The sequence below is a fragment of the Bemisia tabaci genome, chromosome 4 (genome assembly GCF_918797505.1).
Source record: "Bemisia tabaci chromosome 4, PGI_BMITA_v3".
Lineage (NCBI taxonomy): Eukaryota > Metazoa > Arthropoda > Insecta > Hemiptera > Aleyrodidae > Bemisia > Bemisia tabaci.
Window position 1 is genome coordinate 57,513,728 of NC_092796.1, and position 13,078 is coordinate 57,526,805.

Here is a 13,078-nt window from a genome sequence, read left to right on the forward strand (position 1 = left end):
ATACAAAATTTTTAACTTTAAAAAATGGAAGCTCATGAATAATCTGAAGTTCCTACCTGTATTCCAAAAATACAAACTCAAAATTATTAGCTAAATTTTTTGACTGGAAATACTTTTAGGGCTTCATATTGGCAATATTAAGAGGTACCTAAGTATGGAAAAAGAAAAATTTCAGCCTCATAGTCCAATTTTCTTCATTGAAGGTTGACTAATCGTTCCTAATTAAATTAATTTCATGAGATTTTTTTTTTTTTGCCTTCTGAAGCACACTTTTTACCTTTTATACAACTTATCAATTTAGTAAACCTATAAGAACCTCGTGATGTTCTTACCTCCAAAAAAATTACCTAAGTAAGAGCTAAGATTTTAAACACTGCAATCGAAAGGGTAAGAGGTAGGTAAACATATAAAGCAACAAAGTAGGTACTGGAGCACTTATTTATTTTGGCAACAATCACAGAAACATATACCTAGATAGCCTTTATCAAGCCTGCTTGGAAAAATTGGAATCATTCTAAGACGCACTCTTAAAACCTGTTGAAGTTATTTCTTACTGACATTGAAAGAATGCTCTTTTACTTACTCAAGAATCCTTTGTTACATATTTTAAAATGATCAAAAACCCCGGGAAGAAATGAGTAGTAGAACAGATTTAATATTTAATTTGTCAAATGCAAACAATTACAACATTCTAAACACTAAAACTTAGAATGGAATTATTGGCTTTAAAATCAAGAAGTAATAATAGGTTCTGATACCATCTGCAGAGCACCTACTTGACTGAAAAGGAATATTAAAGGAATCGCTTAAAACAGAAAAAATTAAACACCTGAGATCAATATTATTTCCAAGACTAACCACTAGTGCAAATTCATGAAAGTTGTACGACTTGAAAAAAATAAATTTAAAGTTTCATAAGTTTGCCGCAAAAAGAGAAAAATGGAATAAAAACAACGCACCTCAATTTTAAAGAATATACAAAAAGGGTTTCCTTATTTGAAAATTTTAACCATTCTTTAAAGACTTTTTAGAAAGAGCTTTTCGACGATCACTGCTGTCAGATTGCCTAATGCTTCATACAGTAGGATCCTATTAACGCAAAACACTGTTAAATTTCAGGCTAAACTTGTTGTACAGCCTATACTATATTGTCACTTTATACCTATATACATCAAACTATTAACTTATGGAGAAAATAAATTTAATGATTGACTTTCTTCTTCATTGGGTCAGTTACGCGGGTCTTAGAATCATGTTTTGATACTTGATTCTTGCAGATCAGCTAAAAATAAAAAGATCTGTCCAAACAACAACCTTCTACGTTGAAGACAAATTCGGTTTTTGACATCATCCACTGCAGTAGTGACATCATTGGTCTCTTCCACCTTGCTCTCATCAGTCAAGGAAACACTTATTGGCTCAGGTTACTTAGCGTGTCACACGGATGAAAGCAAGATGGAAGAAACCAAGCGTGTCACTACCGCAGTTGATGACGTCTTATACCAAAATTTTCAAAGCATGTACCTCCGTTAAACGTAGAAAGCTGCTGTTTGGACGGGTCTTAATATTTTTAGCTGATCGACAAGGATTAAGCATCAAAATGATTCTATGATCAGCGCAACTGACCTATTCTCCTCAATAGATGAGCTAATTTTTTGACAATCATACAATTCTGAATCAATAAATTGATGCAGTTCAGAAAGGATTGCTTGTCTCCGCTCGCTGTTGCAAGAGGGACTAAATCGGAATATCTAAAACTGAGAGGAAAAAGCACTTTGTCATGAAAGTGGTTTTTGCTTTTCTTCCAGGTTGTTGTGTCTTGTTGTATCGTTACAATAGTAGACTGAGGAACAGCTAAGATTGGCCTCAAACTAGTAATATTTTAACAATGCAAATTAAACTATACTTACATGCAACATATAATTTTGTTCAAGCATTAGAGACCACCCTTATTTAAATTTGAGTGGAGGCAAGCTATATGATGCATAATAAAATGAAAATAAATACATTTCGATGGAACAGAGGATTGATTTTGGAAACGGTAACTGAGAATTTTTTCTTTTGGTGATAGTGTCTACTTTTAGTACATACCTTTTTTGTGGTTAATTTTCAACCATAAAAGTGCAAACGAGGGAGGGGAATGAACTGATTCATTAACATGTCAAGCATCAGCAGTTATAAAAATTTTGCTGAAGATTGTTTAGAAAGTATAAGTTGTGCATTCTATATGAGGACTTATAACAATAGCGGTTGCTGACATCCGTCATTTTTAGGGAAAACGCTTTTTTCGAATACTGGAGCCCTCAAGAATGCCTGTGCAAAGTTTCAGACTTCCAGCGCAATTTTTCGGTGAGATATGAACTGAAAACCACGTTATTTTTAAAAACAGCGGATATGAGAATCTACTGTTCTCCCCAGCCGGCAAGGTAGGACACCGTGGAGATTCAAATGCACTTGCGATAAATGCCTACGCACTAGCCATGAGCTGCAGCTGACACTCAAATGATACGTGTCGGGACTGTCTCAGAAATTTTGATTTTTTAGCTGATTTTATAATTTGTTCCTTATTTTTGTTGTAGAAGTTACAAACGGTTTAGTTTTTGGTTCAATTTTATTAAATGACTCAGCATTGACTTATTTTCGGTTCATTTCAATTGTTTCACCAGCCTTACCCTTCCTGAAAATCTTGTTTCATGCTTGAAAAAATGTTCTCAGTAAAAATAGCGGATGTTACATTTTTTCAAACCCCTGTTACTCCTTCAATTTTTTACTTACATTAATAGTAAAACGCATGTTTTTTACAGGGAAAGTTTCTCTTCATGAAAATCTTTGTGAGAATCCTCTCATTTCTATGGGCGGCAAAGTGCAAAGCTTCGAAAACTTCAAGTGCAATTTCTCACAATATGAAAACTCGACATCCGCTATTGTTCCATATAAGTCCTCATATGCTTACAGCACATCATTTCTGTTTTTTTGTTTCTGTTAGAAATTTGAAAACTTCTATTGAAAATCAGTTAATTCAATATACTGATTCATTGAATACTAATGACCAACAAATCCTAACTTCTTTAGGAGGACAATCTGAAGAAGATAAGGAAGGATTGTTCCAAGAATTTATTTGGCAATGGCCTTATCTTTAAAAATTCATAGATCAAAATTCTAGTAAACGGCAGATCAAGCCCCAATTGAAACCCCTTGAGAGTTGACGCACCTCTAAACATTATTAAATAAACACTATAAAATGGGATATTTCTATTTTGGTATGATTTATGCAAAGACCCAATACAAATTCATGATGCAGTGCAGTGATTAGAATTGACTGAAAATAAAGATACTGTCATCTGAGTGGAGCATTGACGTATAATACAATCTAGACCACGCATTCCGAAATTTCGGCAAAACGATAGGCAACGCGGATTGTCTCAGTACATATAGCAATCCAATATGTACTGAGACAATGAAAATGCCATTCTTGCCTGTGCCATTGCCTGGTGCGCTTCGTATATCCGGCTGTATCAACTAAGCTGAAGGCGCGCCTTTACCATCTTTACACTGATTTACCCCCCTAGCTGTCTTACCTCCCCCGCCTGAAGTCGGGTCTAGTGCGTGGTCTAGATTGTGTTATAAGTCAATGGAGTGGAGAGCCTATTTCAAAACACTAGGAAAATATGTATTGGTAACATGACACTAATTTTTCCTCCCTCTCATTTCATTTTTCTACTTATTTATCTTCAGGAATTCAATTTTCAAAAATTGATAAGAGAGAAAATTAGACAAGAAAACAAAATATTAGAACGAAAACAAAAAAAAACCCTCACGAGCTGAATGAAATAGGTAAACTCTCAGCAGAGAGCATCTCCAAAAAATGAATCAATACTTTAAATAGACCCTCATTGCAGCCGCACTGTCGAATTTTTCATACAATCATTTCATGATTTTCTCCTCTCAGAAACGGAGGAAAGCAATAATTTTTCTGCGGTTAATAAAAATCAAAACTTCTACCAACATCATTTTTGGTAACTTAATTCTTTCCATCTTGTATGAAATTATCTCGGCTGCAAGCGGTCTCTTATCGAAGGAGAGTCCTCAATGACAACAGTGCCGCACAGAACATCATACCCGAATCGGTTAAACTGAAAATATAAAAATCCTAAACTTGCTGGTATAAAAATGGCATGTACTAGGTTCTTCATTGATGATCGATAGAATGCACGTGCAACCGTTAGATTCTTGCCTGGGTATACGATCACTTCATCACCTTGAACTGGAGTTATTCTGTCACACGCAACCACTCGCAATCCAAGAAGACTTTTTCCAGGGGTCGCACCTCCAAGTCTTTGTCCAATTTCGCTTTGCAACCAGAAAGTCTGGGGGAAAAAAGATACTTATCAAATTACTGATTTTCATTGACATTGCTTTTAATTCAAAACTTACGACTAATAGGTACTGCATTGTTCCATGACATGCTTTAGTGTGCCGCAAAGAAACCTTCACTGGTCTACTTATTTTGCAAAGAAGTACTTGCATCTCATCAAAACCGTTAACTTGCAATATGTTTCCACAAGATTTAAATCAATGACAATTCCAAAATACTTTTCGTGTATAGGTAGAAGAAACAAATTTTCAGAATTTTATGGGAATAAAACCTTGTGGAAATGACGAGGGGACTTTTCCAGATTTTTCCTGACAAAAATGCCTAACATTTCCAGACTTTTCACACTGACAATTTGCAAGCGTAGAACTAAGAATGAAAATTTTTTGGCATGAATTTCAATGTAGGTTAGTCTTTTCTAGTCTTCTTCATCATCCCGGACTTTTCTCTGATTTCTGTGACTTGATGAAATTTCCTATATTCCAGACCTGTGGACACTCTGTACAATAACTAGCTGTACCATCCAAACCTTAAAAAAAGACGAAACTCCTCAATTTGTTTATTTATTTCTCCTACTTGTACATCCACGTTTCACTTGATTTTGCAGGGAATGAGAGGATAATTTTTTTGGTAGAAAACTCGAAAAAATACGAAGTTACCTGATTTAAAAAAAAAAGAACGAATAAGTAACTTAAACTTACTTCAAATAAACAAACAACTATTCGATGGATTCCTTCCAGTAATACGATTTCATAAAGAACTTGCATCGCCGCCTGATTATCGTACTTTAAATCTTTCTGAATAATTTCAAGATCAAATTTGTTCAAGTCTCTGAAACAAAAAAGTTTAGTGAAAAGGGAGTTCATGGAACTGTCGGATAATGATTGAGTCTAGCTTATTAGTTTGAAGGTAGCAAATGACTCTTCAGCTTTGCAAGATTGAGAGTTCTGAATTATTTTCTTCTTTCATTCTCTTTTAGAAATTTTACAACATGAATTCTATTTCTATTGTCATGGACAATTTTTTTCCTTATATTCTTGCCAGAGAACGTAGTATTTTTGCGAATCTATGTTTTCTTTGCCCTCCTCTTGCCTAACCCAACAAGTCTTCTACAGTCATAGGGCCCAAGCCATCGTACAACTTCATCATTCCCACCATCAGGCTCTGTAAACTGTGCTCACAGTTCGTCTTCATTTTCTTCTTTTCACTTATGATCCTTGTAAGTAAACCTGCAGTCCCTTGATAGTGACCTTCGGCTGAAAAACTTTTTCTTCACTTCCTCAATGTCTTCATTATTGACTTGCTAAGGATGTGGAGTTGAAATTTGATGTTATTCTTTTAAAAATATACTGAATTGAGTTGATTTGAAGGTGAAGATCAGAGAAATTTTAACAATATACAAGGTGGAATTCTCAAAGGCACAGGTCTGTGTGAGTGGGAGAACCTTACAAAAAATAATGAATTAAACAAAGGTAATAATATTCTTCCACTGGCAAAAGGTGCCTAAGACACGGCCACTTGAACAAAAATTTTTTCCAACTAAAATGCGCTTTAAAAATATATAAAGATGTGATAGACTTAACATGGAACAGGAAATGCAATTACATACACAGATACTATACACAAAGTAAAAGTAAAATCAGGGGGTGTCTACTGATACCCTGTCATTGAGAATCCTTGTTCTTTAAGTACCTTTCCGTGCTTTTTCCTTGCTTTTCTGGAAATTCCTTTTTTTGGCGATTCTCAAAAATCCATGCCTTTTCCTAACTTTTTCCTTACCTCAAACGTATTTTTAACTGTATTTGGATTAGGAAATGGACCTCTAGACAAGGTACAAATTTAAGCATTCTGATATCTATTTCTTGACCAAAATTTCACGTAGAACACGATTTGCGCAACAAAAATTACTGAAACCAACTCCTAACGAAGATATTGATGTTTTTATTTGGCATTGGTGAGGGGAAATTTGAACTGCCCGCTCACAAGAAACTTAAGGCTCTACGATAGTCAAATCGCGCACTTTAACAGTTTCAGCAGGCCTCTCAATTGAGCACTATTCATTTCCCACCCTGTGTTGTTCAAACTATAATCAACTTGCTGTAGCTGAGCCAAAGCGTCAAGATTGAGGTTATCAAATTTCCTTGCGTAGAGACTAGCATGGTAACGTTTAAGGCACGATTTGACTCACATAGAGTTTTCATGAGCGGGAGGTTTTAATTCACGCATCAAGAAAATTGAATATCTTCATTAGGAGGTGATCAGTGATTTTCAGTGCGCGCTTTGTATTTTACGTGAAATTTTGGTGAAAAAATATACATCCGAACGCTTAAATTCATACCTTGTCTAGTAGTCCATTGGAATGATGGAATGACAAAGGAACAAACCAAAAAACACGAAGAATCGTACCAGGACCTTGATAAATGTATTGTGTTAGGAAATTGCATTCCCCCAAGGCTACTTTTCATAGTTAATCACAAAAATCTCGATTCTCCATACCATTTCGCAGAAAATCCGTACCTTTGCCGTACTTCCTTAGCAACCTTCAAAAATCCGTGCTTTTCCAGTATATCCGTACTTTTTCTGTACAGTAGACACCCTATAAAATGAACTGGCAAATACCAGAGTCTAAAAAGAATTACGTAAGTAAATTATAAGACTCAATCTTGAAAATCTCACCACAATCTTTCTTCCTTTAGATCCCACCTACAACGCAAGAGTCCGCTTGGGGCTCTGCCGTAATACAACTTCGCAGTGAAAGAAATTTGTGAATTGCAAACACAATTTTGGTATTCAACAGAGCGGCAATAATCCAGTCAACGATTGCAAAAACGTCTAAATTGCTGGTCCCAGCAGTGAGACTGGAAAGTCATGCCAGCAAATTTCAATTTAGGAATAGAATAGCAAAGGAAGAGAAGGTAAAAAGTACGGTACTTACATCAAATCAAAAGAATCTACAACGACAAAGGTGATTACAACTTTCACAAAGAAGAGGACAAAAAAGTCCAGTAACTCGGCTGCAAGGCGTTTCCACAAAGGAGGAATATGGCATTGTAAACCTGGAAGTAAAACCAATCAAACAGTTAAACGATGGTGCAAAAGATGTATACTCAGATGAAGCTAGAGCGTATAAATTAGGGTTTCCACAATTTCTTCATTTTCCTCTTCCCTGATGTTTCTTCAGCTTCTAGGAAAAGCTTTTGCTTTTCCTAGACTCTGAAAGAATCCCGCACAGAACAAGGGGCTCAGTGGCTTTCAGTGGATTTGGATAAAACTTTAATAGATTGATATAAAGTTAATCATTAGCACAACACCAAAATAATAGCTCATTCTAACGAGTGGAAGCTGAGATATTCGCGATTAAATACTGGCCATTCTCTGTGCAGCGGAGAAAATTAGGCACTCCTTGTCGCCTTTTCTTGCGTTTGAACACTTCAGACTTCAGCTGGTAAACCCCCTCTCTCCTTCAGGTAGCTGCTTGGGCAATGCGATGAAGAAGTCCTCTTATAACTTGCACCTCTCATCTGAAATGGCTGAACAGTTGCTGAAACAGAATCAGCAGATGTAGGAAGAAGGAGGGCATATATCATTGCACCAGCCGAACATGTAGGCACCTAATTGTGTAAGAAGTTTGATGGAAAACGCCAAACAACCACAGAAGAGGGTATTCGTAAATCCTCCGTCATGGTGTGGTATGATAGAGAATGGTCCGGGTTCAATCATGAATATCTCAGCTTTTACTTGTTAGAATGAGCTAATTTTTTGGCTTTGTGCTAATAATGACCTTTAGGTCAATCTATTAAAGTTTGGTCCAAATCTACCAAGAGCCACTGAGCCTCCTGCTTTTAGGGTTTTTTTTTTTAATTTCCTGAATTTTCCTGACTTTTTGACAAAACTTCCATTCAGAACTTTTTCCTTTTAATTAACCTAGCTTCTGCTAAATACTGCTTGCAAAATTCCTTGCCTTTCCCCATAATTTCCGACATATCCAGGTCGCTACATATATCCTGGCTTCCCCAACTACCGTAAATTCCAGACTTAGGACTCGATTGCTAATGGTTACTTTGGTAACATTCCTGGGTAAGGTGAATATTTTACTCTATGAATGAGTAGAATTCTATTGTCTGACAGCAAATTATTTATAAAAGTATAGTTTTATACATCCCTGCTACAAACTGTTGAAGCAAAGTAATAATTGCGACATACCTTGTTGTGCACTAGGAGTATTAAGATAGCCTGACGCGGCTGTTTGAAACTGTCTTGTGATGTTAAGGTTGTTCGTTGGCCAGGGCAGGAATCCTCCATTCGAAACACTGTTGAACTGATTATACAATAGAAAGTAAGGTTGCGTGGCTCTCAGACTTTGATAAACATAGAAACTGTTCAACCATTTTTCTAAATTAACAAAGTATTCTGCCCGTGTAGAGTTGTGCGATTCTTTCTGCCCTTTGGCGTCATTACTGGGATCCTTTGGATGATGCAAATTACTTGATGCTTCATCAGCCCCCATCACCGTCAACAATAAGTGCAATGAGCTCAGTCTGATAAGAATAACTGGTTTTACTGCATGAGTGCGTAATTATAAAAAGGAAATCATCCTTTTACTGATAAAGATGAAACATTGGGTAAAACGATTCAAACGACTTTCGATGATGACTGTTTCAAGTGTTCAAAAGAGACATTGACACACAAATTTTAATGTATTGAGAGATAACGAAAAACCAACACAGAAAGTAGAGCTTTAATTAGAACGGCCGGACTGCTTCAATGATATATCCCGGAATGAAGACACTTGGATGAGAGGTTCCATCAGCAAAAATTTGCCTCTGGAAGAAGACCTGATAGAACTTGCAGATGAAAAGCTACCGAGGGTTCAACAGTTGATTACATTATGCACAACAATTAGAATGAGTACTCGACTGGTATTTTCATGAGAAATTATTGGCAAAAACTAATGAAAAACCTGTAAAATACGAAGTAGAAGTTCTTTGCTCCTGGCTCAAATGTCATCGAAAGATTAATTGAGGTTTGAGGTTATGTTTTTGTAAATAGACGTCAGTGAAGGTTAGGTTAGGTTTTAAAAAGCTTCCTTCGTGCTCTGTTTTGTGATAAGTCTACGCTCTTTGTGAGAATGTGAGACATGCTTTACCTTTATCGTGTCATATTAGTCTGGAAATAATAGCAGTGTTTATGAAATGGAAGCTTTTGCCTGGAAGAACTTCTTTAAAGGTGTTGTGATTATTTAATTTGCTTCAAAAATCTGCCCACCCCTCACTCTTTCGGATTGCTTGAGATTCAACGCAGACCAATAGACCAGCAGTTGATTATTCGTTACCTCACTGTGCTTTATTATCAGTGTCTCAGTTCATTGAATGAAAGTTTACTTTCAATCATATAAGGATCTAATTTAGAATGCTCATAATCTAACACTCCATTGAGAGCTGACAGAGTGCATATCTTCTCTGCGGTGCAATCGCATAAAATACCAAAATGTTTTCAGGCAGTGCAGACAAGAAAGAAGAACCGTTTCATCGCTCCAAACTTGCTGGAGGACCTCACGGACTAGGTTTGTTTGCGTACCAAAAGATTTGCTTGTCATAACATCCTTTCTACTGTTGTAATTTTTGAGAAAACTATTGATTAATCCACAAGCTGTTCAGGATGCGCAACTGAGAACCAAATATTTTTCTGTGGCACTTCATGAAAAAACACCAAACTCTCACCATCTCTTGTCTCTCCTCACAATTTTTTGGCAAGCGGCAAGAAAGTGTACTAATAAATAAGAATGACATAGTTTCAGGGAAATCTCCATTCAAAAAAGTTTGCTAAGTACCAACTTTGAGACTCAGAAACAGTGTTCCTGGGTACGAGATCCGTACGTTCTACCGCTCTCCATGCTGCTATTGGCAGAGCGTCATTCTGTGACGTCACACATATGGATATTTTAAGATAAGGAAGCGTTTTCCCACAAGGCTTTTGTCCGTATGCGGTCCGATTTGGTATAGGGAATGTCCGTGCGGCACGGATAAATCCGTACGCTTGGGATCACTGCTCAGAAATTTTTCTGAAAGATAATTCTCCTCTAAATGTACCCTTCTCAAGCGGTTGTGTTAAATTTGTTTTTCCCTTGGCAGGTATATTATTGAGGAAGGTACTTGTAGCTGTAGATTCTGCAGGTTCGGATACTACAATCACTGTATTAATTTTTATGATAAGGAATGGATAATAATTCTCAATGATGCCTTCTATTGCTTATCCACCTAGATTTGTTAGAGATCATTGCTTGTAGGTAAGCCAAAATTTTTGCTGATGAAAATTACTGCATAGGAAATGTTTGCTGAGCATGATGCTACATATTGAATCAGGTAATTTACCATGCAGAAATTTATTGCTAAGTGTACTTATTATGTCAATTGCTCAGTAAGCGTTGATGTCACCAAACTGATCGGTCGAAGTTTTGCTAATATGTCAATTAGTTTTGACTTTTCATAAGAAAAGCTGGTGGGGAGGGGAGTAGAGTCAGTATGATTTTTACTTTCTCGCTCCCCTAGGGTAGAGAGGAAGTATTGTCATCCTCCAAGAAAAAAAAAAGAAAAAGTTGACATTTTTTTTCTTCATTATCGAGTACTTAAATTGCAGAAATTTCATTTTCTTTTTTTGCCTGCAGGTGATCCAGATGATCGAACTCTCAGAAAAGTTGAATCAGAGGTACTTGTTAAAGAGCGGATGCGAGTAAAAGCCAGGAAGGAATTGTGTGAGCCTTTCAACTTAGGTAAATCTTTAATTTTTTTTGGGCTCTGTCATAGTTAGTAAAATGTTCAACTTTAAAATTTTCCCTTTCTCTTTCTACAAACAGGGTCACATGGAAGGGAAAAAAAAGGCTGTCAATTTTAAGGGAAAATGCATACTCAATGCAGGAAACAATTTTTAGAGCTGCTAATTTAAATGTGCTACCTACCAGGGTCGAATTTAAGGAGATGCCCACATGGAAACGTGGCAGCAGATTTCATAAGTAATGAATTTTCTTCTACTTTTTTATTGCTTTTGCTCTTTAAGTCCTCAAAAGTCACCATTTTTGTAATGTAGGTGCAGAAAAATTGTATATCCTGCCCTGTGTGCTATATTGCATTTTTACAAGGTCAGTGCCTGTGAGTAAGCAAAAGTTTTTATCAACATATTGAACAGTTTATCTGGATAAAATTTCTTTTAATTTTCCCATTTATTTAAAAATCAAATTCTGCTCTATTACTTAGCGTCTTGCATCAACATAAATTATTTTTAAAACTGAACAAAGTTTTGACTCTAACTTTTTTCTGAACTTTTTTGTATTTTCGGTTTCTCTTTTTTCAGCTTTTGCAAATTGTGCCAAAGAGCATGGTCTTTTCATGCCTTTCAGTTGCCAAGAACAAGGTCAAAATTTGAAGAACTGCATTAGAAAATATTTTGAAGACCCAGAATTCGAAAAGAAGATGCAGGAAGAGTATTTGGAGGAAAGAGCGGAGTATAGACGAACTGGTATTTCTAAGAAAAAGAGAGAAAGAATGGAAGCATTAAGCCAACTAAATGCGCAGGCCAATCAGCAACAGTCAAAATAATCTCTTTCTGATGATGAATAGTTCACAATCTCAAAAAATATTGTGTCTAAGATTTACGTAAGAAGGTTATGTTAAAGATTTTGTTGGTTTTTTTTGTAATTATTTTGTTGTTAGTAAATAGCTTTTCTTATTAAATTAATATTTTTAAAGTAATACATTCATTATTGCTCTATGTGTGTATATAAAACACTCCAAATGCCTCATCATTAAAAATTTGCTAGGAGGTAAATTGACAATATTTTTTTTTTTTTTTTTTTTCATCTGAAAGGTTTTTAATTGGATTCTATAATAAAACAGTATACACAAAGAACAAAAGATTTCTAATTAATAAAGTAAAATCTTCTCGCACCTTTTCAATAATCATCATATCTACACAGGACATCAATGCCTTTCTTAATGAAACATGATCATAGAAGGGTGATGGTCATCCACACCAATTTTCTCTATTCTAGGACCTCAAAAGCATTTTGTCAAAATTAAGAGAAATGTCTGTTATGGCGATTTTTCAACAAAGCTGATAAAATCATGGAAGTGGAGTAAAGATCCATTTTGGGGTTTGGGGTTACCTATCTTAATCCCAAAGTGAATCTTTATTTCACCATCATTTTGAATCAGCTTAGTGAAAAGTATTATTAAAACAAAGAAACTCAAAGAGGGAACATTATATACATCCGCTGTTTTTGCACAATCTGATTCAATTGAGGTTTAAACTACTTAATCAACTTCCAATAAGTCCCGACCACTTAAGAATTAAATAAGATGTAGGTCAAAACTATTTGCTGAAGTTGTTAATTGATTTCGAACGTACCGAAATTGATTGCCGAGTCATTGCAGTTTCGTCTACTAAAAGACGTTCACTAGAGATGGGGCATTATTGTACTGTCTATGTATACCTACTAAACCTCCAAGCACCTACCAAGCCATCCAACCTTATAAGAGGGTAAAGTTCTTGTCATGGTCCTTAAAATACTATGACTATGCCTTTACTATGATTGTCAGATCACTTTCTGATAAAAGAAAAACAGATCAGCAAGAACACCATACCTAGAAAAAGGGCTTGGAGAACAAGGCGCATTTGTGCAGCTTTAGAAAACATTTAGATTTTTATGATTTC

At 35.8% G+C, this 13,078-nt stretch overlaps 2 protein-coding genes across 3 annotated transcripts; one reads left to right on the plus strand and one right to left on the minus strand.

Annotated features, from left to right (window-relative positions):
• Positions 1–424: 424 nt before the first annotated feature.
• LOC109042570 (protein FAM8A1) lies at positions 425–9,383 on the minus strand. Its single transcript, XM_019059387.2, has 4 exons — positions 8,576–9,383; positions 7,308–7,428; positions 5,074–5,203; positions 425–4,367 (listed from the first exon to the last, which is right to left on the minus strand). The coding sequence occupies exons 1-4, from the start codon at positions 8,877–8,879 to the stop codon at positions 4,047–4,049; spliced, it is 876 nt and encodes a 291-aa protein (XP_018914932.1). The 5' UTR covers positions 8,880–9,383; the 3' UTR covers positions 425–4,046.
• Positions 9,384–9,413: 30 nt separating this feature from the next.
• LOC109042571 (COX assembly mitochondrial protein homolog) lies at positions 9,414–12,117 on the plus strand. Of its 2 annotated transcripts, none has more exons than XM_019059389.2 (3): positions 9,414–9,598; positions 11,037–11,141; positions 11,720–12,117. In XM_019059389.2, exons 1-3 carry the CDS (start codon positions 9,565–9,567, stop codon positions 11,962–11,964), a joined length of 384 nt encoding a protein of 127 aa, XP_018914934.1. In that variant the 5' UTR covers positions 9,414–9,564; the 3' UTR covers positions 11,965–12,117. The 2 variants fall into 2 exon arrangements, with proteins under 2 accessions (XP_018914934.1, XP_018914933.1); XM_019059388.2 differs by having other exon boundaries at positions 9,469–9,935.
• The last annotated feature ends 961 nt before the right edge of the window (positions 12,118–13,078 follow it).